The sequence below is a fragment of the Haliotis rufescens genome, unplaced genomic scaffold (genome assembly GCF_023055435.1).
Source record: "Haliotis rufescens isolate VD_foot unplaced genomic scaffold, xgHalRufe1.0.p SCAF_9, whole genome shotgun sequence".
NCBI classification, from domain to species: Eukaryota; Metazoa; Mollusca; class Gastropoda; order Lepetellida; family Haliotidae; genus Haliotis; species Haliotis rufescens.
Window position 1 is genome coordinate 38028334 of NW_025964383.1, and position 25603 is coordinate 38053936.

Sequence of the window (25603 nt, forward strand, 5' to 3'; positions counted from 1 at the left end):
CACTCACTCACACACGAATCAACACCAAGCCTGTGTTTGGCGTTCTTACTGTGAGGTATCCTGCAAGCACTAAACCCATGGGTCCCCCGCCGTGATATTGCTGGAATATTGCTAAAAGTGGCGTAAAACCATACTCACTCACTCACTCACTCACTCACTCACTAAACCCATGCATCTTGCATAACGCGCCTCTCCAGGTCCCAGTTGGTGCAGATGACCAGTCAGACACCAGACCCTGCATGGCCACAATCTCCACAACGACTGCACGGCGGGATTCTCCGTGACTGATGAAGCCCTTCCACGCAATATTCCCTTACAAAGGCACATAGAATTCTGCATGAATGTTAAACAGTGATGAATTTGCCATGCCATCAATTCTTGATGTTTGATATGAATAGATTTACTGAAGTCTCATTTGACTGAAAGAAGGGAGGGAGGGGTGATTTCCCTCGCTGCTGATAATGTGTCTCTGGAGATGAGTGTACCACAGAGGTGGTCTTATATGTAGGAAATTAATGACCTCAGGTCTCAGGTGGTTTTTGTATGGCCTTCTTCGTGTTTGTTGTGTTAGCAAGGATGGAGATTGTTGGTGATAGTGTATTGTTCCTTTTGTGTTGATCTTAGGAGGCACCTAGTGGTCAGAGTTGATCATCCAGTCCCTTATGATTGGGGCTCTTGCGATAAACATGTTTGTTCAACAATGGGCCTCTTGTGACTCACATGTTTGTTAAACATTGGTCCCTTGTGATTCACATGTTTGTTCAACAATGGGTCTCTTGTGATTCACGTTTGTTTAGTAATTGTCTCTTGTGATTCACATGTTTGTTTACAATGGGTCTCTTGCGATTCACGTTTGTTTAGTAATGGTCTCTTGTGATTCACATGTTTGTTCAACAATGGGGCTCTTGTGATTCACATGTTTGTTTAACAATGGGTTTCTTGTGACACATGTTTGTTAAACATTGGTCCCTTGTGATTCACATGTTTGTTTAACAAAGGGGCTCTTGTGATTCACATGGTTGTTTAACAATGGGTCTCTTGTGATTTACGTTTGTTTAGTAATGGTCTCTTGTGATTAACATGTACATGTTTGTTTAACAATGGGGCTCATGCGATTCACATGTTTGTTCAACAATAGGGCTCTTGTGATTCACATGTTTGTTCAATGATGGGGCTCTTGTGATTCACATGTTTGTTTAACAATGGGGCTCTTGTGATTCACATGTTTGTTCAATGATGGGGCTCTTGTGATTCACATGGTTGTTTAACAATGGGTTTCTTGTGATTCACGTTTGTTCAACAATGGGGCTCTTGTGATTCACATGTTTGTTCAATGATGGGGCTCTTGTGATTCACATGTTTGTTTAACAATGGGTCTCTTGTGATTCACATGTTTGTTGTGATTCACATTTTTGTTTAACAATGGGGCTCTTGTGATTAACATGGTTGTTTAACAATGGGGCTCTTGTGATTCACATGGTTGTTTAACAATGGGTCTCGTGATTTACGTTTGTTTAGTAATGGTCTCTTGTGATTAACATGTTTGTTTAACAATGGGGCTCCTGTGATTCACATGTTTGTTAATTGGGCTCTTGTGATTCACATGTTTGTTCAACGATGGGGCTCTTGTGATTCACATGTTTGTTCAACAATGGGGCTCTTGTGATTCACATGTTTGTTCAACATTGGTCTCTTGTGATTCTCATGTTTGTTAAACAATTGGGCTTTTGTGATTCACATGTTTGTTCAACATTAGTCTCTTGTGATTCACATGTTTGTTGTGATTCACATGGTTGTTTAACAATGGGGCTCTTGTGATTCACATGGTTGTTTAACAATGGGGCTCTTGTGATTCACATGTTTGTTCAACATTGGTCTCTTGTGATTCACATGTTTGTTGTGATTCACATGGTTGTTTAATAATGGATCTCTTGTGATTCACATGTTTGTTCAACATTGGTCTCTTGTGGTTTCGCATGTTTGTTTAACAATGGGTCTCTTGTGATTCACATGTTTGTTGTGATTCACATTTTTGTTTAACAATGGAGCTCTTGTGATTAACATGGTTGTTCAATGATGGGGCTCTTGTGATTTACATGGTTGTTAAACAATGGGGCTCTTGTGATTCACATGGTTGTTAAACAATGGGTCTCTTGTGACACATGTTTGTTAAACATTGGTCCCTTGTGATTCACATGGTTGTTTAACAAAGGGGCTCTTGTGATTCACATGTTTGTTCAACAATGGGGCTCTTGTGATTCACATGTTTGTTCAACAATGGGGCTCTTGTGATTCACATGTTTGTTGTGATTCACATTTTTGTTTAACAATGGGGCTCTTGTGATTCACATGGTTGTTAAACAATGGGGCTCTTGTGATTCACATGTTTGTTCAACAATGGGGCTCTTGTGATTCACATGTTTGTTCAACAATGGGTCTCTTGTGATTCACATGTTTGTTGTGATTCACATTTTTGTTCAATGATGGGGCTCTTGTGATTCACATGGTTGTTAAACAATGGGGCTCTTGTGATTCACATGTTTGTTCAACAATGGGGCTCTTGTGATTCACATGTTTGTTCAACGATGGGGCTCTTGTGATTCACATGTTTGTTGTGATTCACTTTTTTGTTTAACAATGGGGCTCTTGTGATTCACATGGTTGTTTAACAATGGGGCTCTTGTGATTCACATGGTTGTTTAATAATGGGGCTCTTGTGATTCACATGGTTGTTTAACAATGGGTCTCTTGTGATTCACATGTTTGTTTAACAATGGGACTCTTGTGATTCACATGTTTGTTCAATATTGGTCTCTTGTGATTCACATGTTTGTTCAATATTGGTCTCTTGTGATTCACATGTTTGTTTAACAATGGGTCTCTTGTGATTCGCATGTTTGTTTAACAATGGGGATCTTGTGATTCACATATTTGTTTACAAACTGCCATCATATAGCTGGAATATTGCTGATTGCGGCATTAAACAACAAACAAACACATAGTTTCACATGTATGTTGGATGGCCAGCATATTCTGGTACAACAACAACCATAGGATTAAATCAACCAACTTGGACCTCAAATTCCAGGATATTTAACACAAATTTATACAACCAAGAATAATCACTATTTCCATGTGTAATCTGTATGCTATACTTCCTGTGCAGAGTTGTGTCCCCTTAATGCAATGATTTCTGGGGTTCCCATTATGTGCCTTGGTGTGTCAGTAGGAGATGGTATCAATACTCTGTGGATGCCACAAAGTTGCACCCCGTGGGGATTCAGGGATAGAATAGGTGCCCATGCTTGCCGTAAAAGGCGACTATTCTTGTTGTAAAAGGCGACTAACGGGATCGGGTGGTCAGGCTCCCTGACTTTGTTGATGCATGTCATCGATCCCAATTGCATGGATCGATGCTCATGATATTAATCACTGGTTTGTCTGGTCCTGACTTGATAATTTACAGACCCCTGTCATGTAGCTGGAATATTGCTGAGTGCGGCGTTAAACAACCAACCAACCAACCCAGCAACCTGTGCTGGTTGTAAGAGGCAACCAAATAGATCGGAGGGTCAGGCTTGATAACTTGGTTATCAGTCAAGCATCATACCCTGGTCGTTGTTCACAAGATGAATCACTGTTTTGTATGGTCCATACTCGATTATTTACAGACCATTGTCATACAGCTGGAATATTGCCGAGCTGTGTTTAACAACAAACAACCAAACTGCTAAGTGGCATTTGATTGGCTGTCATTGGATCAGGGGAGATAATCCACAATTCTTTGTACTTTCTGTCCAACCCAAGGGTGGAGATGATGGCATCTGTATGGTTAACCAGTTTTGGACTCGTTACAAGTGTCAATTCCTGAAAAAAAGGCATAGAGCTCAACTCACTCACTCGGTAAATTAGAACTTAGTCACAGCCATACATTATGTACAGTTGCCTGAGGTATGACCGTTTTCCCAAACACCTGGTGCCGTCACTGATTTTCAGTGATCCATTCATATAATTTTCACCTCTGTTTTGACTTTTACGTTGAATGGAATCTGTTTAAGAAGACAACTAAGACTTGTTATTCTCTGTCATTGATGTTATATATTCAGGTTTCATCCTACTTAAGCTGACACTGAAAAGCTGTTTAAGGCAGCACTAAAACCCCACTCACTCACTCACTCACTCACTCACTCACTCACTCACTCACTCACTCACTCACTCACTCACTCACTCACTCACTCACTCACTCACTCACTCACTCTCACATGTGATGACATTTGGATTATTTATTTCATCTTGATGTTTCAGACCAATGGCGAAGGTGACTGGGAGGCAGAGGAAATTGCACTGGAGAGGGTAAGTGGCAGCTTTTGTTGTAAACAGATCTAGATACCCATGCACACATGATACAACACCTTCACATAAGTCCACACATTGACATTTTGTACATTACGATGTCTTCATTCCTACCCAGTGTTTTAGGGCTCACTGTGCAGAGTTGTGTCCCTTTGTTGTGCCAGCATCTGCAGGATGTGGGTTCAAATCCCAGAGTCAACCTGGCTCAATTCCCTGCTCCTGGGTTTTACAGGAGTAGTTATGTCTCTGACCTGAAACTTGTTGAAGACGGACTAATACTTTGTTTTTAATGTTGTCAAGGGCCAAACTTATTCTGAAACTAGAATGAACACAGCATCTGTGTGCATAGAATCATCCTTGACTGACAGTTCATTCTTTGAAGATTCCGGGTTAGAATTAGTCTTCAGCAACTAATGCTCATAGTAAAAGGCAACTATGTTTGTTGTTAAGAAACGACTAATGGGATCAGGTGATCAGGCCTGCTGACTTGGTTGATGTGTCATCATATCCCAATTGCATAGATCGATGCTCATGATGTCAATCACTGGATTGTCTGGTCGGGACTTGATTATTTACGGACTGCTGCCATATAGCAATTTTTTATTTTCACCAGATTTTTTCAACAACTAAGATTGGTCCGCCTGGCTTATCATTTTAAGACACTGGCTCAGTAATAGGACTGACACTTTTCTTGCTTGATTTTTTTTTTTTGTAAAAAATTACCAGCTCCATTTTTTATTGGCCTGACATTTTCTGCCACTAGAAAAACACTGGGGACCAAGATGGTAAATGCCTGTGACGTGAGTCACTTCAGGTCATCCACCGGGGCGGTCGGATAGCCTTGTGGTTAAAGCATTCGCTTGTCACGCCGAAGACCCGGGTTCGATTCCCGACATGGGTACAATGTGTGAAGCCCATTTCTGGTGTCACCCGCCGTGATATTGCTGGAATATTGCTAAAAGCGGCATTAAACCATACTCACTCACTCACTCACTCAGGCCATCAACCAGGTCATCCACCAGGTCATCCTCGAGGTCATTCTCCAATATGAGGGGCGGTCGGGTAGCCTAGTGGTTAAAGCGTTCACTCGTCCGGCCCCGGGTTCGATTCCCGACATGGGTACAATGTGCGAAACCCATTTTTGGTGTCCCCCGCCGTGATATTGCTGGAATATTGCTAAAAGCGGCGTAAAACCATATTCACTCACTCACCCCTCCAACATGACAGACTCTTCAGCTTGCCACTTAACCAGCAGAGCATAAGTACAAGTGATGCCACTACAAGTAGGGTTCCATCATAGCAAGGGATCTGTCACACAGCCAATAATTGTATAGAGGAGGTCAGACTAGACAAGATTGGTTTAGTCGAGCTGGGTTAGTGGGACATTGCTTTTGAATGAATCTCACATTTGTCGCTTGTTGATGAAAATATTGATATTTATGGGATTTGGAGGGGAAGAATGGAGCTGAAGCTGGTGGAGGTTGAGCAGGAACTAGGAAATGGGGAAAAATTAATCTCAGATTAATCTTGGAATGGTGGATTTGAAGAATCTGTAAATGGTTTAGGAGTGATTTTTTTATGCATGGGGAGGAATCGTTTGGAATTTGTGAGAGCTCAGAGGTTGATTACATCATTGGTGACATCCACGTTCCAGACACAAGTTTGTAAAGAGGTAATTTTTGCCCTCTAGACATTTAAAGTGAGTTGCAATCTATTAGTCTGCAAGTCAATACTTTAAAACCTGACCATGCCTTGAACTCCTGATGTCAGATAGCCCAGAGTGGTGACTGTGGACTGTGGTGTTTCAACAGCTAGACACATAAAACCTGACCATGCCTGGGGCTCCTGATGTCAGATAGCCCAGAGTGGTGACTGTGGACTGTGGTGTTTCAACAGCTAGACACATAAAACCTGACCATGCCTGGGGCTCCTGATGTCAGATAGCCAAGAGTGGTGACTGTAGACTGTGGTGTTTCAACAGCTAGACACATAAAACCTGACCATGCCTGGGGCTCCTGATGTCAGATAGCCAAGAGTGGTGACTGTAGACTGTGGTGTTTCAACAGCTAGACACATAAAACCTGACCATGCCTGGGGCTCCTGATGTCAGATAGCCCAGAGTGGTGACTGTGGACTGTGGTGTTTCAACAGCTAGACACATAAAACCTGACCATGCCTGGGGCTCCTGATGTCACATAGCCCAGAGTGGTGACTGTGGACTGTGGATTCAACAGCTAGACACCTAAAACCTGACCATGCCTAGAACTCCTGATGTCACATAGCCCAGAGTGGTGACTGTGGACTGTGGATTCAACAGCTAGACACATAAAACCTGACAATGCCTAGAACTCCTGATGTCACATAGCCAAGAGTGGTGACTGTAGACTGTGGTTTTTCAACAGCTAGACACCTAAAACCTGACCATGCCTGGGACTCCTGATGTCAGATAGCCCGGAGTGGTGACTGTGGACTGTGGATTCAACGAGACACATAAAACTGACCATGCCTGGGGATCCTGATGTCAGATATCCCAGAGTGGTGACTGTGGACTGTGGATTCAACGAGACACATAAAACTGACCATGCCTGGGACTCCTGATGTCAGATAGCCCAGAGTGGTGACTGTAGACTGTCAGAGCTCCAGATTAGCTGCATATCTGCGTGAAATACGCTTCAGAAATGCAGAAATACGCAGTAAAATATAATCCAAGCGTATCAAATACGCAACGAACATTACAGATACGCTACAAAAATAAAATGTGTGCGTATCATCAAAATATTGTGAAGTAACCCTGCGTATTCGATTAGCAAATCAGCAACTTATTTTGAAATTATAAACGGGCATTCCGTCAACCTTGCCAAACTCCACGATGACAGTCACATCATGCTCATTTGCCATCACACTTTCGTGTGGAAGTATCGTGGTATTTTTGAGTCCTATAAAGCTCTCAAACCCACACGACACCAGTTTGCAGGGACTAGATGAATAGTGTTTTTAAATATTTAACTTAAATACCCACATGTGTAAAAACTAGTGGGTAACAGAAATTTGAATATGCAGATAGAATTACTGATACCCAATGATTTTAAAATGCATGGGTAAAATACCCACAACACCAAAAGCTTATCTGGAGCTCTGGACTGTGGTGTTTCAACAGCTAGAATCATAAAACCTGACCATGCCTAGAACTCCTGATGTCAGATAGCCAAGAGTGGTGACTGTAGACTGTGGTGTTTCAACAGCTAGAATCATAAAACCTGACCATGCCTGGGGCTCCTGATGTCACATAGCCCAGAGTGGTGACTGTGGACTGTGGATTCAACAGCTAGACACATAAAACCTGACCATGCCTAGAACTCCTGATGTCACATAGCCAAGAGTGGTGACTGTGGACTGTGGATTCAACAGCTAGACACATAAAACCTGACCATGCCTGGGACTCCTGATGTCAGATATCCCAGAGTGGTGACTGTGGACTGTGGATTCAACAGCTAGACACCTAAAACCTGACCATGCCTTGGGCTCCTGATGTCAGATAGCCCAGAGTGGTGACTGTGGACTGTGGATTCAACGAGACACATAAAACCTCTCAATGCCTGGGGCTCCTGATGTCACATAGCCCAGAGTGGTGACTGTGGACTGTTCATTCAACGAGACACATAAAACCTCTCCATGCCTGGGGCTCCTGGATCACATACAAGACACTGTGCATCAACCAGCAGTGTATCTCAGTAGTGCCCAGATTACCTGTGTTGTGAGGTCCAGATGCTATGGAGGAAAGTCCATCTCTTGTGCAGCAACAGTAGCATGGAACCAGCTCCCCTTTGAACTTGAACCTGTCCTGTCTACTCTATGTTCAAGGGACCGCCTCCATGGTCTAGTGGTAGAGTGCCCGTCCGGAGAACGGAAGGTCCGGGGTTCGATGCCCGGCCACATCATATCAAAAGACGTTAAAAGATGGGACTTGTTGTTACCCTGTCCGGCAGGACTGCTCGGCTCTGAGTCAGTACACTGTGTCTAAGTGGGGTATTTATGTTAAACTGCATGGTATCTCAGTGAGCTAACACTATTAATCAGCATCAGTCTGGACTAGTACAAGCAGCCACACAAACACAAACACGTACATGCACGTCGCTATATATGTGCAATATGACGGGATGTTAAACCCCTTTCCACCTCTATGTTCAAGGCACTTTTCAAGCCTATCTCCATAAACTTCCCATGTGCGCTTCAACCATGTCATATTGCATCGAGATAAACATGTTATAAATGGACTATTATATTGTTTAGCATTAAATAACATCAAAATGCTGCTGCACATGTTATAAATGGACTATTATATTGTTAAGCATTAAATAACATCAAAATGCTTGCGCATGTTATAAATGGACTATTATATTGTTTAGCATTAAATAACATCAAAATGCTGCTGCACATGTTATAAATGGACTATTATATTGTTAAGCATTAAATAACATCAAAATGCTTGCGCATGTTATAAATGGACTATTATTTTGTTTAGCATTAAATAACATCAAAATGCTGCAGTGCATGTTATAAATGGACAGGACTATTATTTTGTTTAGCATTAAATAACATCAAAATGCTGCAGTGCATGTTATAAATGGACAAGACTATTATTTTGTTTTGCATTAAATAACACCAGCATACTGCTGCACTAACTGGTCTGTTTGTAATGGGGATGTCGTTCTCTACTTGGTTCCTTGTTGAGAGTGTGCATGTCAATGTTGATACGTTTATGCTTAGTCGACATAAAACGGTGATGTGGCGGCCCTTCCTGGGGTACCGTTTAATTACTAGGTGGCAGTAAACATTTCTGTGTGATTGATTAACTGTTAGAAGCATTAGTTAAAGGTTAGTTCCAAATGGATTAAACTTGCTTTCTTCTGTGCGTTTCCTGCAGCAAAAAAGCCTTAATAGAATTCTGAAGATTTTAAGATTCGTACAAACTGTTTGTATTGATTATTGCACGTTTATATTTCCATTGTGTCAACATTTTTTTCATGTTCTATCCTGCTCGTAAGTGGGTATTGATGGAAATGGACTTTTTATGTGTGAATTATATTTCAAAGTGAAAATAAAGATTAATTGATAGAACGTTCTGAATCAAGATTTTGTAATTTTGATAAGTGATTATTAAGCAATAGATGTTATTTTAGACTGAATTGCTGAATGACATAGATGATTAATTTTGATATAGCTTTATAATGTTTTTCTTTTTCAAAAAGGTTAGGAAGGAATATTTTTTAATGGGAGAAACAATTTTTTATTTTATAAATAAAAACATTTCAACCATTTTCATGTAAGTGATGTGAATAATCTTCTCCAAAGCCAACAGATGTAAGGGAGCACTTCAAAAGTTACATGTCAGATGCAAAAACCAACTACCAACCCCTAACACTTGATTGTTTTTTTAGTGTTTTTGTTGAAAAAGGGGCAGGAGACAATCATCAGAGATACCTCTGGTTTCTTATGAACTTCCCATTCATCTTCCCCTGCATCTCAGCATTAGAAACTGTACCCTGTCTGGCGCTCGGCATTAAGGGGCTAAAAACAAGGACTGGTCAGCTCGGAGTCAGTATACTGTGTCTGAGTGGGGTATTCATGTTAAACTGCAGCATGGTATCTCCGTGGGCTAGCACTATAAATCAGCATCAGTCCGGACTAGTACAAGCAGCCACACAAACACACACACGTACATGCACGTCGCTATATAAGTGCAATAATCTTGGACGCGACGTTAAACCCCATTTCACCTCACCTCACCGTTAGAAACTGGCACTAGTCCTGTTGTCCTTACCAAACTGCCCAATAGTTAAGGTATCATAAGGACTAGCAGCAATTGTCACATTTCAAGAACTTTACTGTATATCATCATTATAAGGACTAGTGGACTAAGACTGTTAATTTCTATCACTGCGTCTTCTGAACTTGGTGAGGTGTAAACAGTGATGGACATGAAGCCTGTATGTCCATCAGGCCTCTAAGTTGCAACTAAAACGTCCGCCAATGCGACCTAAATTTCAATTTGTCTACAGTCTAAAATTCAGAGGTAGCCAAAGGACTACCTTGAAAAATATCTTGTGGCGACCAAGTTCTGTTGCTACACATCTGTAGACACAAAAATAAATAACAGCTGATCTTGAAAAACATGTCTGCTAAGAATTGTACTCGCAAGTAATTCCTCCTAAAGTCGACAATGAACTGAAATACATAATTATTAATGTAAATAGTACATATTCTAGTTGACAATGCTCATTGGATAAGCAAGGATATACCTATGTAATCTAGAAACATAAATTGTATCATTGTTCCAGTCACAAGTAATGAAAATCAAGTACAGTTTTCACTAATATACAATTCCAATACTGGTGCTATAACGTGTACATAATTATGATAAAAGATAATTTCAAATGCTTTTGGCTACCTCCAATATTGGCTTGATTTTACCACTGGCTACCTGCAAAAAATAATGCTTGTAGCCATATGGCTACCTGGTAAAAACTGAAACTTTGAGGCCCGTCCATGGGTCCTGGTTGCCCTGATGGAAACAGTTGGAGATTCGGGGGTTTCTCGATTCCAGTCCTGTTGGAGCTGCAGCTGAGGTCACCAGGACTCCCATACATTGACACTGGTTGCTTTGTCATCATGCTGTGTAATGCGAGGACATCTACGTAGTTGGCAATACACATACTTCTACAATCTACATGTACAATCTATTGCAGTACTATGTCGAGCCGTGAAGGTCCGGGGTGGAATAGGTCTTCAGCAACCCATGCTGAAGTTCTTCTATGTGTAAACTATGTGGAAAGAAGGTCGTGCTTTCTCCATGTTAAGTGACTCATTTTGATGTACTGACTGCTGCATTGACACTTGGTACAGTAAATGTTAATCTGATGGCAAATTAAAACATGAAGTCATGCCAGAATAAAGTTGTTAATTTAAGTGTTGTTTTTTTAAATGAAACTTGTTTGTGTTTGAATATTTTTACAATTGCAATGCAGCTTCTACCTAAAAATCATTTTTACCAATTATTGCAGTTTTGAAAAAAATAATTTCTCATCCTTTCAAAATTTAATTCGTAACAAATATCCACATATGGAAGTTTTAGTTTTCTTCATTGAATGTTAACGCATCAAGTAAAGGTGAAATAAATGGTGAACTTGGGAAAGGTTTTAGAATTTCATGAATTTAGATGATACCAAGATTCAATTATATTCCTTATGAATTTAACCAATGACAACGATGGCGCCGTTGGCCTGTCAGGTGATATCACATGAACATGATTATTGAGTTTATACCTGTCTTGCATTCCGCAAACATCACTCATGGCCCCTTCCTAATAAGACATGTCTGAAGATAGTTGTCTAGCGAAAAACAATATGTCAAGAAAATGAGCTACAAAACTATTTGCAGCAGAAAAATATATGTCATTAGTTGTCAGGGAAAGGCCTTCGTTCTGAGATGTAAATTGTTAGCATTTACTGATATTTCTGCAAATCTGTCAGTCATATTTACATAAAATGTATTGTTAGTTGTGAAGGAGATAGTATTTCAAATTACATGGACGATTGATATGAGTAGATGCAGAGCACAGCAATGGGAAAACAATGTGATTGCTATATCCAGGTAATCGTCTGAAAAATCTTCTCAGTCACCTAATTAAGGGGCCTGTTATTGCAAAAGAATTGGTTTCATCTACCTTATTTTGTTTTCTTAGTTTATTGTGTACTATTTTAAGACCCATCCCCATGGGCAATTTTCTGAGCGCCCGATAACTGAAATGCTGTTCCAAGCGACCTTAAACACTCACTCACTCACTCACTCACTCACTCACTCACTCACTCACTCACTCACTCCAATCAGACTGCCTCCGTGGTTTAGTGGAAGAGCATCCGCCTGGAAAGAGGAAGGTCCGGGGTTCGATCCCTGGCCGTCTCTAGTTCTTATCTGGCACTTGGCATTAAGGGGCGAAAACAAGGACTGGTCGGCTCGGAGTCAGTATACTGTGTCTGAGTGGGGTATTCATGTTAAACTGCGGCCTGGTATCTCAGTGAGCTTAGTCAATAGCACAAGAAATTGGCATCAATCCAGACAAGTTCACGCACGCACCCACACACGCACCCACACACGCACCCACACACGCACGCACATGTCGATAAGTAAGTGCAGTAACTGGGACGCAACATGAAACCCAATTTCACCGCACATCTTTCCAATCATTTTGTTGTTTTGTATAAAAATCAAAATTAGATTTAAAAAAGCATTTACCATATTTCCCAATTGTGCATGCATTCTACACAAAATGGTTGTCAAAATACAACTCCAATTCCAAACGAAATCACGAAAATTCTTAATCAAAGACGACAGAATAGATGAGTGAGTTATCCTGTTCCGATGTTTCATTCTTGGTAATTACAAAAACAGAAGGAACACATGAGCGCGTGACATTTTACACACATCCCTGATACAAGCTCGAGTCTTGGTTTACACAGCAACGGATTCCTCACCCACTGACGGCAGCTCGGACCGACAGATCCCTGCACGCAGTCTCATATCATATCTCATATCTGTCAACTTAATGGGGGATGAAATCTTAAATCTAATTTTGCAGTGGAGGATCAAGAACGTGATTTCTGAGAGCAAGATCATATTCCTTCGCTGCCAGATTTTATTGGGGCAAGAAAAATACAAGTGATGTCTAGTTTGACAGCAAATCCATGAGGTTACTCCAGAATATTTATTATTTCTGTGCGAATGTTTTTTTTATGGATGCACATGAATAGTTATGGTTTCTTGTAAATGATTTTGGTCATTTCCTTGAAAAAAGTAATATTCAATGTTTATTTTCAATTCAGACGCTTCAATAATACAGTTGATGTAGAGATATGTGGAAAATCCCACAGCACAACATGTAATGAGTGTCATTTTCGAAGAAAATATGGTTTTTATACACATTTCCTTTACATAAATATGGTTATTGAGACAGGTTAGTTAGTCATTGGAAGATATGGATATGGTGAGGTCGGTCATTTATATGATTAGGCTCCATTACTTCATTCTGTCTGATCGTTCAACCGGGAGTTGGTGTGGCAGGGTGTTGGGGTCATGTAGGGAATACTGCTGACCAATTTGTCCCTCCATGGGTCCCCAGCAACTTAAGCTTGATGAAAGATGAGTGAGTGAGTTGGGTTTAACACCACTTTTAATATGATTCCACTTACAGCACGGGTATGGTGCTGACAAACCTAGAAACATAATCGGGGCGAACCGGGATTCGAACCCACAATCATAGGTTTCTGGCGTGCCTAGGGGACTCAACTCTGCACAGCGAATCGTGGCGCTTAGACGACTGGGCCATCGTCGTACCTTGATAGTGTGGATCATTTCCTCTAATATCAATGCCTGGTTTGTTTGACCCAGACTTGATTATTTACAAGTCACTGTCATTTTGCTTGAATAATATTGAGTGTGGTGTCATGTAAATCAAAACTGGGACTTTAAGTTTTGAAGACATGTGAGAACAGCCTGCTCTAGTACACCAAAGAGAGAACAGTGAATAAGACGCCATGGTTAATATTCAAGCATTCTTTTTATAGGCATTTGCAACTTCAATAGACTAGAGATTGGATATTGGTCATGATAAGCTGTCCACTGTATCCGCCAAAGGCAAACCACACTTATTATGATTCTTCAAAGGATTGGTTTCAAATGGAACTGTGACCATTATTTGTTGATTCCTGGAGTCTGGATCATGGTTGAGAACCATGTAGGAAGTATCAGTGTTGGACATAACCACGAGAGACCCATGAAGATCCGGGGTAGAATAGGTCTTCATCAACCCATACTTGCCCTGAAAGGTGACTATGCTTGTCGTAAGAGGCGACTAACTGGTGCATCAATGTTCATGATGTCAATCATTGGATTGTCTTGATTATTTACAGACCGCCATCATATAGCCAGAATATTGCTGATTATGGCATTAAACAACAAACAAACAAAAACATAACCTCTACAACATTAATAAACATTGTATGATGTTAAATTTGCATGTTCAGTACAGTGAGAATCGTGGGCCCTTCTTCCAGATAGATATGACAGTCATCAATAACTCCCAGGCCCAGTCTTCTTAGGCATGATGAGTTGCTGTGCAGAGTTGCGTCCCTTAGGCAGGCCAGAATCCTATATCATGGATTCAAATACCAGTTCCCCCTGATTATGTTTCTAGGTTTCTCATACTCTTGCTCGATGGTTTCACTAAAGTGGTAAACATCTGAGATCTGCATTACTTCATCAGTCGGTTGTGTTTCATGATTATTGTCTGTTCCAGGGCACAACAGGCCTTGGGTTCAGCATCGCTGGCGGCAGTGACAACCCCCACATCGGCGAAGAACCCAGCATCTTCATCACCAAGATCATCCCCGGAGGAGCAGCAGCAGCAGACAAAAGGCTCAAGTAAGTTGCTACGGTTACATCTAAATTTGTCAAATGGGATCCTGTTCCACAAACAATCTTTACCCTAGGATTGATCATACCCCAGAATATTGACAGTGGTAGGGCAAGGACACCTTTGTGGAATGGGCCCAGACCCCCAGTACCTCATGCCTATCAGGAATAGGCCTTCAGCAACCCATGCTTGCCATAAAACGGGGTCGGTTGGTCAGGCTCGCTGACTTGGTTGATGCATGTCATCGTATCCCAATTGCGTGGAACGATGCTCATGATATCTATCAATCACTGGATTGTCTGGTCCAGTCTTGATTATTTACAGACTGCCATCAGCTTTAGCTAGAATATTGCTGAGTGCGGCATTATACAACGAAAAAGACAAAACCAATCATGACAACACAATAGGTCATTGTATCCCAGTTGCATGGATCGATGTACCAGATGTCAATCACCAGATTGTCTGGTCCAGACTCGATATCTGGAATATTGCTAGAATATTGCTGAGTGCGGCGTTAAACAACGAAAAAGCCAGAACCAATCATGCCAACAAAATAGGTCATTGTATGTCAGTTGCATGGATTGACGTTCCAGATGTCAAATACTTGACTATTTACAGACCACAGTCATATAGCTGGAATATTGCTGAGTGCAGCGTCAAACATAATCAAACTCACCATTGAAGACCAACTCTATGGCCACAATGGCTGTATCATATAGATAATACTTGAAAACATTCCACCATTGAAGACCAACTCTATGGGCACAATGGCTGTATCATATAGATAATACCTGAAAACAATGCACTATAGAAGACAAACTCTAAGATCCTTGACAACATCTGGACAGCATGGTACTGATACTTATCCAGAACTGTTTTCCCTATGCAATGTCTGATCAGTTTGTTGGCTGCAGCAATATATGAACACACAATGCCCTTTAGACAGTGGTCAAATGTAACAAATGTTATATTTGGGATAACACTTTCTTAGTAATGTACAGATTCTCGTACTTTTTGGGGGGTTGAGTCCCATCCGGGATTCAAACCCAAACTGAGGCACCTAATATAACATTTGTTACATTTGACCACTTTCTAAATGGCATTGTGTATTCATAGTTTTCGGCCATGGGAGCCGTGCCAATTTATATTTGTCAGATGGGTACTCAAAGTATGTGATCTAGACTACCAGTTGTCGTACTTTCATTTTTATGGAAGCCTCGGTGGCTGAGTGGGTTAGATCGCTGACTTTGTGTGCTGGCGATTAGGTGCCTCACTCTGGCAAGTGTGGGTTCGAATCCCGGATGGGACTCAACCCCAATAAAGTACGAGAATCTGTACTTTACTAAGAAAGTGTAATCCTAATTATAACATTTGTTGCAGCAATATAGTTGTAATATTTGCTGCTGATGATGTAAAGCCTGTTTAATTCACTCAGTTCCATGTCAGCCAAGCCTGGGTTGGAGAAGGCCCGTGTCCTCAGACATACGCCATTAGCCTCCACTTAATCATAGCAGCAGGACCTGACATTGTAAGGGGCTCACTGATTTAAGAGTCTGGCACTGGAAACGGCCAGTGACAGTAAAGGACTTCAAGTGGCCTAATAACATGACCATTACTTGTCATGAAGGTGGTGTGGTTCTGGGTGCGACCTTGATGTGGATTGATGACCAGGAGATGAGAGTAACACCAATCAAGCACCCATGAATGTCTGACCGGGAGATTTATCAGTGGGTTGCCGGTTTGTAGAGTCCGTCCTGGTCATTTGTTCTCTTCACACGGACAGATTGGACACCGGTGTCTTTGGCTAGTCACCCGAGTTTCTCCCTATTGCAGTAAAGGGATGATAAATGCGTGGTTAGATGGTTGTGGGATGAGGGAGATGGTGGGGGGTTTGTTTTGTATGGGGGACGGGGGGTAATTGAAGGGGTTTAAAGGTTGATATGAGATAATGTGTCTGATCATGTTGGTCATGATCACATTTGGTCGTTTGTTTTATCCTGTCTTGAGTGAAAGGGGCAGTGGGGTAGCCTAGTGGTTAAAGCGTTCGCTCGTCACGCCGAAGACCTAGGTTCGATTCCTCACATGGGTACAATGTGTGAAGCCCATTTCTGGTGTACCCAGCTGTGATATTGGTGGATTATTGCTAAAAACGGAGCAAGACCGTACTCACTCACTCTTGAGTCTTATGTTGTTGACAGCCAATTAAGTAAATATGACTTGTTTTAGGGTAGCTACAGGCATAGGACCAGGTATCACTCATAAGGGCACGGATATTGGTGCAATTGATTTCAGCAATTCCATCTGAGCATTATAACAATTGGTCCATTGGTGTGAAGAGGCCCATAGCAACGTGTCATCGTTTGAATGCAATGTGAGAAACAATAGAAGATGATGTTATCCATTGTTCATGATGTCATGACGATCTATGTGACGTCGTTCCAACAATACAGAAACAGGTCATTCTGCCAATTGAGGTCAAGAAAGCCACTTTTATTCAACATTTTCTCAATATAAGAATATGTGCAACTTTATGAATAACCTACTTTCAACTCGGAATTTCGGATGATCTGTCCCTCGTGAATTAAGGTTGAAAGGTAATCACGGAGACTCGGAACTTACAAATTAATTCACTGTGGACAGATGTCCATGATTACCCATTGCTCATAGGTTAGTTTCTATGTATCTCCTGAAGTCACCTGGGTCATGATGCATATTGAGTGTGGTGTCATGTAAATCAAAACTGGGACTTTAAGTTTTGAAGACATGTGAGAACAGCCTGCTCCAGTACACCAAAGAGAGAACAGTGAATAAGACGCCATGGTTAATATTCAAGCATTCTTTTTATAGGCATTTGCAACTTCAATAGACTAGAGATTGGATATTGGTCATGATAAGCTGTCCACTGTATCCGCCAAAGGCAAACCACACTTATTATGATTCTTCAAAGGATTGGTTTCAAATGGAACTGTGACCATTATTTGTTGATTCCTGGAGTCTGGATCATGGTTGAGAACCATGTAGGAAGTATCAGTGTTGGACATAACCACGAGAGACCTGTGAAGATCCGGGGTAGAATAGGTCTTCAGCAACCCATACTTGCCCTGAAAGGTGACTATGCTTGTCGTAAGAGGCGGGTTGTCAGGCTCGCTGACTTGGTTGATGCATGTCATCATATCCCATTACGTGGATCGATGCTCATGATGTCAATCACTGGATTGTCTGGTCCAGACTCGATTATTTACAGACCGCTGTCATATAGCTGGAATATTGCTGAGTGCAGCGTTAAACTGCGAAGAAAAATCAAAATGCATGTTTCTGGTGAGGCTAGGGGTATTCAGTACAAGGTAGGGACAGGTCTGCTTCTGTTTTTGCAGGTATTGAAACACCTTTCTTGCTTTGTGAGAAGATCTGTTGATGTGACCTGGAAAGATTCTGGTATGATCATCTGAGCGTTTTGGGGACCGACCTTAATCGGACATGTTTTACCTATCTCTTGAGACCTACAGCGGGTACCTGGGTAGGGTCGGGTAATAGGGGGGCGGGTACCCGGGTAGGGTCGGGTAATAGGGGGTGGGTACCCGGGTAGTAAATTTGGACTCGTCCCAGCCCTAGAATGTATGCTTTTACTGTGTACCGGTATACTGCAGTACGCATTTCAAACAATACGTATTGCAATATTTTTTCTGTGTTCCGTATATTGGGTAAAAAAATAAACAATAACAAGTTTAGCTATTTTTCTATCATGTGATTCAAAAATGATGTTTCCTTTCGAAATTGATTAAACAAACATTTTATTTTTCTATCACACTGTTATCTTCCCTGAATCCCTGACTACAAAATGGCAGCGACTGACCATGCTGAGTGATATTTACTTCAGTATGTAGAAAACAGGATCTTCATGTACAATCCATGTCCATCACTGTCAAGCACTTTGGCTCCTAATATTCTACAATATGTGTCACAAAACAGATACATGTAGTGCACTTTTGCTATTTGAAACTTTTGCCAAGACACATCCCAAGTGAGGAATAAACAATGTTCGAAATTAAGCTTAAACCTCAAGGGATCATAGCCCTAATCTATTTGACATCACTAAGGTCCATAGATTCTAATGCTATAGGAGCAAACACCAAGGACCCCAGGGACTCCATTAATTTCAAACACATATAAATTATTAAGTGGCTTTATATGGCTGCAAGATTGAGGGCATATTGGCCGTGGATTATAAACCTGACCACCAGAGGCTACCATTGTTGTACAGTGAAAACTTCATGTAGTGTTTTTATAGTTTGATTTATGACATGTTGTAGAGGAAAGTCTACATGCGTCCTTGATTAGTCGTGAAGATTTGTCACCGAAATAAAGATGGTGGAGCCCCATGCATATGGATGTGAAAATGTACAAACTGATCTGAATGGCAAGTTGAGCAGAGGGTCGAGGGAAGTCTGGGAACATTGTCATCGGGAGAAAGTGGAACTCGTCTTAATCAGATCGGGGCGGTCGGGTAGCCTAGTGGTTAAAGCGTTTGCCCGTCACGCGGGTTCGATTCCCGACATGGGTACAATGTGTGAAGCCCATTTCTGGTGTCCCCCGCCGTTATATTGCTGGAATATTGCTAAAAGCAGCGTAAAACCGTACTCACTCACTCACTCACTCACTCACTTAATCAGTTCATACTGCTCTGAAGCTTTGGGACAGAAGATGTCCAGGGTACTTGCAGCAAAGAGGATTCTCTTGTCAGGCCTCTCTGCATTTTTAGATATATTTTGGACCCGGAATCAACCTACATGAGTGATTCACTTATAACAGACTTACTCTTCCATGCTGAAATGTTGCTGTTGCTGACATCAGACACCATCTTATTGGACCAAGAGTGTCCAAATATCCGGGGAAGAATAGGTCTTCAGTAACCCATGCTTGCCATAAAAGGCGACTCTGCTTGTCGTAAGAGGCAACTTACGGGATCGGATTGTCAGGCTCGCTGGCTTGGTTGATGCATGTCATCGTATCCCAATTGCGTGGATCGATGCTCATGATGTCAATCACTGGATTGTCTGATCCAGACTGGATTATTGACAGACCGCTGTCATATAGCTGGAATATTGCTGAGTGCAGCGTTAAACGACAAACCAACCAACCCATTTGCATGGATCGATGCTCATGTTGTCAATCACTGGATTTTCTTGTCCAGACTCGATTTCAGAATGGCGAAATATAGCTGGAATATTGCCGAGTGCGGCATTAAACAACAAACAAACAAAAGTGTCCCAATAGAAGCTAAAGGGAAGGTGAAGGACACTAAATACAGTACACGCAGTATTCCCATGAAAGTCTTCTCGGGGAGATGGATTCAGCCTATCAGGTTCTTCAATGCTAAGTGACAGATGCCATTTTCAATGAACTGGCCTCGAGTCGAGGGAGACGGTGGAATCCTTTGTTGTCTACAGACGCGACCTGTTTGTGCGGCTGGGCCTGTCACAACTGACCTTTATCAACATCATAGCATCATCCGGCATTGTTTTACAAACACATTACTGTCAGCTGGTTTAATGGTAAATGGGTAGCAGGTCCCCATGGTGAAGGTTATTGGTCAACGTGATGATCATGTCAGCTTCAAAGGAAATGGAAGGAAACTATTTTAGTATTTGTCACCTGGTAATAAAATTTGAAATCGAGGCTCTTTGTGCAAAATTTGGTGGTAGCTTCTTCTGTATGTCCATAGGATTGGAGCGACCTTAATAGGGCTGCAACGATACACCTAAGTCACGATACGATACGTATCTCGATACTTACATCACGATTCGATACGTATCTCGATACGATACGATACATATGTGACAAGAGAAGACAAGAGATAAATGAATATAACTTAGTTTATTAAAATGAAAAATTAAATGAGTGTGAATGAATGTTCATGAGTCATAAAATATATACTGTAATGAGTAATTTAACTTAATAAATCATCTGCCATTTCCATGTAATGGCTAGCAAACACAAAAGTAACAGTCCTACATATTTGTGAGTTGTGACTAGATGGTAGGAGTCAATACTAAATGTACCAGTGTCCAGTAACTAATGATATGCCATTTTCATGTATAAAGGCAAAAAACAATTATAGCAACAGCCATGTTATACAACATTTGAAAGGTCTAATCCTAGTGTTTATAAATATGAAAGTAATGTTTATCACATTATTTAAATAATGCATTGACAACTTAATTAAGTTCGTTGTAAATTATAAAAATGTGAGCTAACACATTCATAACGTCCAAATTAAGGACCAAAAAAGCGAAAATTTGACGATTTGGGGCAAATATAAGATTTCAAAAGATCTACTTATCATTTCTTTTTTATTTTCATTATTTACGTAATTGAAAAATTATTTTAAAAAGAATTATGAATAGTATCTGTTTTCACCCATTTCCGGATAACAGCGGCTCTCCGCTCAGTAACATGAAGAGATACCTACGTTTTCGAAAGCTTCGTATGAAAAACACGTTCGTCGAAGAAACTTGTTTGTTCATCTACACGCTCGTAACATTGCCTGGAGTCTTTTCGTTGCTATAACATCAGATTTCATTGGATAACAAATTGTTTCTAACGACGCTTTCTTGCCGAAATCTGCTACAAGGTTCATGATTGGTCAAATTTGAGCACGTGACTTGAGGCAGGCAATCAAATTACAAATCCTCGTGTACGATGAATTTCAGATTTTTACGAAATATTTTGGTTAAATCGTGTTATTCTGAACGTTTTAAGCAGGAAATCGCGATCTATATTAAAAAAAAGGAGCTTCCTGGATGTATCATTTTAGGTTACAAGTTGTGACAAAGATATTTCATGCATATATTTTGGCATTGAACATCGTGTCCGAGCCGAGAATTCGAGGCGACAAAAGCCGAGATGTCATTTGACTAACATAACACGCGATCACATGAAAAGATGGAAATAATAACTTAGCTGTAAGTTTGACCACTTTTATATATATTTTTATTGATTTTATTCATCACTTTGTATAACATATTTAAAGATTTGCTTGAAACATCTTTGTTTTGCTCTTTGACATGTTCGATGTGCACCCGTTGTCGAAGTGTGAGTCCGAGAATTATATTTTCAATGACATTGCGGGAAATAGGGAATAACTTTTTAATCTATCGATAAAAAATGAAAAATTGAAATAGAAAACGTATTTCAGACATTGTGAGATGTGATAGATTTAATAAATGAATGGTATGACAGGTAGGTTCTTAAAACTATATACTATTTTGACGTGACTACGGCTTGGCCGGTTAACCGGCCTACGGACCCTAGGGACTCGATGCTTCTTGGCCGGTTTACGGCGTTGAAAGAGTTAAAACACATTTAAAACGTATGTGATAAAAGTTTATTACAAAAAACAAGACGTACATATATACGTCTTTGAAAAAACGTATCGTGAAAAATCGAGATACAGCACCTCACAAATCGCACACCGTATCGTATGGAGTGAATCGCGATGCATCGGTGTCCCGGGATATCGTTTCAGTCCTAGACCTTAAGATGGCATCCTAAACTGTCTTTCCTTTACATGGCTTGTGTTGCAGTTGTCGTATCTCTACACACCAATGGGGCTGAACTGTAAATTTCACGACTCCAAAGATTACAACTACGACTATCGTAACTCCTATGCATTAACATGGCTAGAGGAAGTGATTCACGACTTCATAGGGACTAGTGCTATGACTATCGTAACTCCTATGCATTAACATGGCTAGAGGAAGTGATTCACGACTTCATAGGGACTAGTGCTATGACTATCGTAACTCCTATGCATTAACATGGCCAGAGGAAGTGATTCACGACTTCATAGGGATTATGGCTACGACTATCGTAACTCCTATGCATTTACATGGCTAGAGGAAGTGATTCACGACTTCATAGGGACTAGTGCTACGACTATCGTAACTCCTATGCATTTACATGGCTAGAGGAAGTGATTCACGACTTCATAGGGACTAGTGCTACGACTATCGTAACTCCTATGCATTAACATGGCCAGAGGAAGTGATTCACGACTTCATAGGGATTATGGCTATGACTATCGTAACTCCTATGCATTTACATGGCTAGAGGAAGTGATTCACGACTTCATAGGGACTAGTGCTACGACTATCGTAACTCCTATGCATTTACATGGTTAGAGGAAGTGATTCACGACTTCATAGGGACTAGTGCTACGACTATCGTAACTCCTATGCATTAACATGGCCAGAGGAAGTGATTCACGACTTCATAAGGACTATGGCTATGACTATCGTAACTCCTATGCATTTACATGGCTAGAGGAAGTGATTCACGACTTCATAGGGACTAGTGCTACGACTATCGTAACTCCTATGCATTTACATGGCTAGAGGAAGTGATTCACGACTTCATAGGGACTAGTGCTATGACTATCGTAACTCCTATGCATTAACATGGCTAGAGGAAGTGATTCACGACTTCATAGGGACTAGTGCTACGACTATCGTAACTCCTATGCATTTACATGGCTAGAGGAAGTGATTCACGACTTCATAGTCACTATGGCTACGACTATCGTAACTCCTATGCATTAACATGGCTAGAGGAAGTGATTCACGACTTCATAGGGACTAGTGCTACGACTATCGTAACTCCTATGCATTTACATGGCTAGAGGAAGTGATTCACGACTTCATAGTCACTATGGCTACGACTATCGTAACTCCTATGCATTAACATGGCTAGAGGAAGTGATTCACGACTTCATAGGGACTAGTGCTACGACTATCGTAACTCCTATGCATTAACATGGCTAGAGGAAGTGATTCACGACTTCATAGGGACTAGTGCTATGACTATCGTAACTCCTATGCATTAACATGGCTAGAGGAAGTAATTCATGACTTCATAGTCACTATGGCTACGACTATCGTAACTCCTATGCATTAACATGGCTAGACATTAACATGGCTAGACATCCATGACTCCAAAGAGACTACAGATGCGACTTTCGTAACTCCAATGCATTAACATAGGGGAAGTGATTCACAACTCCCAAGAAAATTACAGCTACGACTATCCTAACTCCTATGCATTAATGTGGCAAGAGTAAGTGGTTCAGAACTGGGTCTGGGATTTTGAAAAAAATACTTGGGAATAATTTTTTAAAATGACAGGTCCTCCCAATATATATTTCATGGTTGTTCCATAGATTGGTGTGAAATGTGTCCAAAGTAGAGATGAAATATGTCCTGTAGCTCTCATCCTACATTTCGTTCCAAGTTTAATGTTTGGTATTTCATAAGTATATTTTAAGCCAATTTTCATCACGATTTAGCAAGGCTTTCATGAGAACATATCCACACTTAGTTTCAGCAAAAAGTCAACTCAACTTCCCAAATTTTTGTTTAACATTTTCTAAATTGGAGGCAATAATATACATATTTACCTCGATATTCCTACCTTAGGCAACAAGTGAAAGTGCATGTTCTTATGTCATATCCAAATTACACCTGATGGAACAATAATTTACAGTTAATTCAGTGCTGATGTAGGCACCCTGCGGTTCCATACTGGTTTTAATCATGCAACCCTTAAGATGAGCCAGCCTCATACCATCCGGACATGGAGATGTATTCTTGTACAAGCTCAAGATTCAGGCTGTAATGACGGATGGCTCTTCACGTTGACAACGTCCGGGGCCCCTCTGTCTGAAATAATTGACGAGACGGATATCCAGAGCAGGGATAGGAGGAGTTATGGTTCTTGTTCATGGCGGAGAATGACAGAGATCGGAACTGTCATGACGGATGCAAGTCTCACGAGAGAGATGTCACTCTATAATAATCCTCAATTTTCCCCAGTAATCTAACATCACTTGATTGCCTCGTAAAAGTCGCCTGTGCTTTGGAATAGGTGTCCTATACAGTTCTCATGTGGTCACAAAGTGAACTAAAATGACCAATGATTCTCCCGCAGATGTGTCACGGCGATCCCCCCCAGCTCATTTAATTGAATCTGATGAATGTTGACTTTCTGTATTGAGCAGCGGACATTTACAGCGGCGGCGACGACGACGTATGCTGATCATTAACTGTGGAGGATGTGCTGGACACGCACCCTACTTCCTAGCAGCTAGTTAGCTTTAATGTCCCTCTTTGAGAAAAGCCTTTGGCCATTACCTGATTAAAGAAAATTCAAGACAGGTACTTAGTTACTGGTTGTTTGACCTGCATGCTGAGTCAGCAGCTTTGTGTGCTGTCTACATGTTATGGGGTGTCCAGGTGGCACAGTGGTCCAAGAGCAGAAACTGTTGCACCGCCATGTTGCCAGGATTCTTTGGTATGGGTGCGAATCTCAGATTAGCCAAGACCTAAACCAGGGGTCATTGTGGCACAGCGGTTTAAGCACAGATACTGTTGCACCGATATGTTGAAAGAGTTCACTAGTATGTGTTCGAATCTCAGATTAGCCAAGACTGTCATCCTTAACCAGGGGTCATTGTGGCACAGCGGTTTAAGCACAGAAACAGTTGCACTGCCATGTTGCCAGGATTCATTGGTATGTGTTCGAATCTCAGATTAGCCAAGACTGTCATCCTAAATCAGGGGTGATTGGTGGCACAGCGGCTTAAGCACAGAAAGTGTTGCACCGCTATGTTGTCAGGATTCATTGGTATGTGTTCGAATCTCAGATTAGCCAAGACTGTCATCCTAAATCAGGGGTGATTGGTGGCACAGCGGTTTAAGCACAGAAACTGTTGCACCGATATGTTGAAAG

General features: G+C 41.2%; 1 protein-coding gene across 15 annotated transcripts in view; it reads left to right on the forward strand.

Moving 5' to 3' along the window:
- Positions 1-25603, forward strand: part of LOC124139544 (disks large homolog 2-like) — a 362823-nt gene that overhangs the window by 194616 nt on the left and 142604 nt on the right. For all 15 annotated transcript variants that reach the window (XM_048391384.1, XM_048391386.1, XM_048391379.1 and 12 more), the window contains 2 exons: positions 4306-4353; positions 14705-14829. In XM_048391384.1, coding sequence (XP_048247341.1) covers positions 4306-4353; positions 14705-14829 — 173 coding nt within the window. The remainder of the gene's footprint in view (positions 1-4305; positions 4354-14704; positions 14830-25603) is intronic.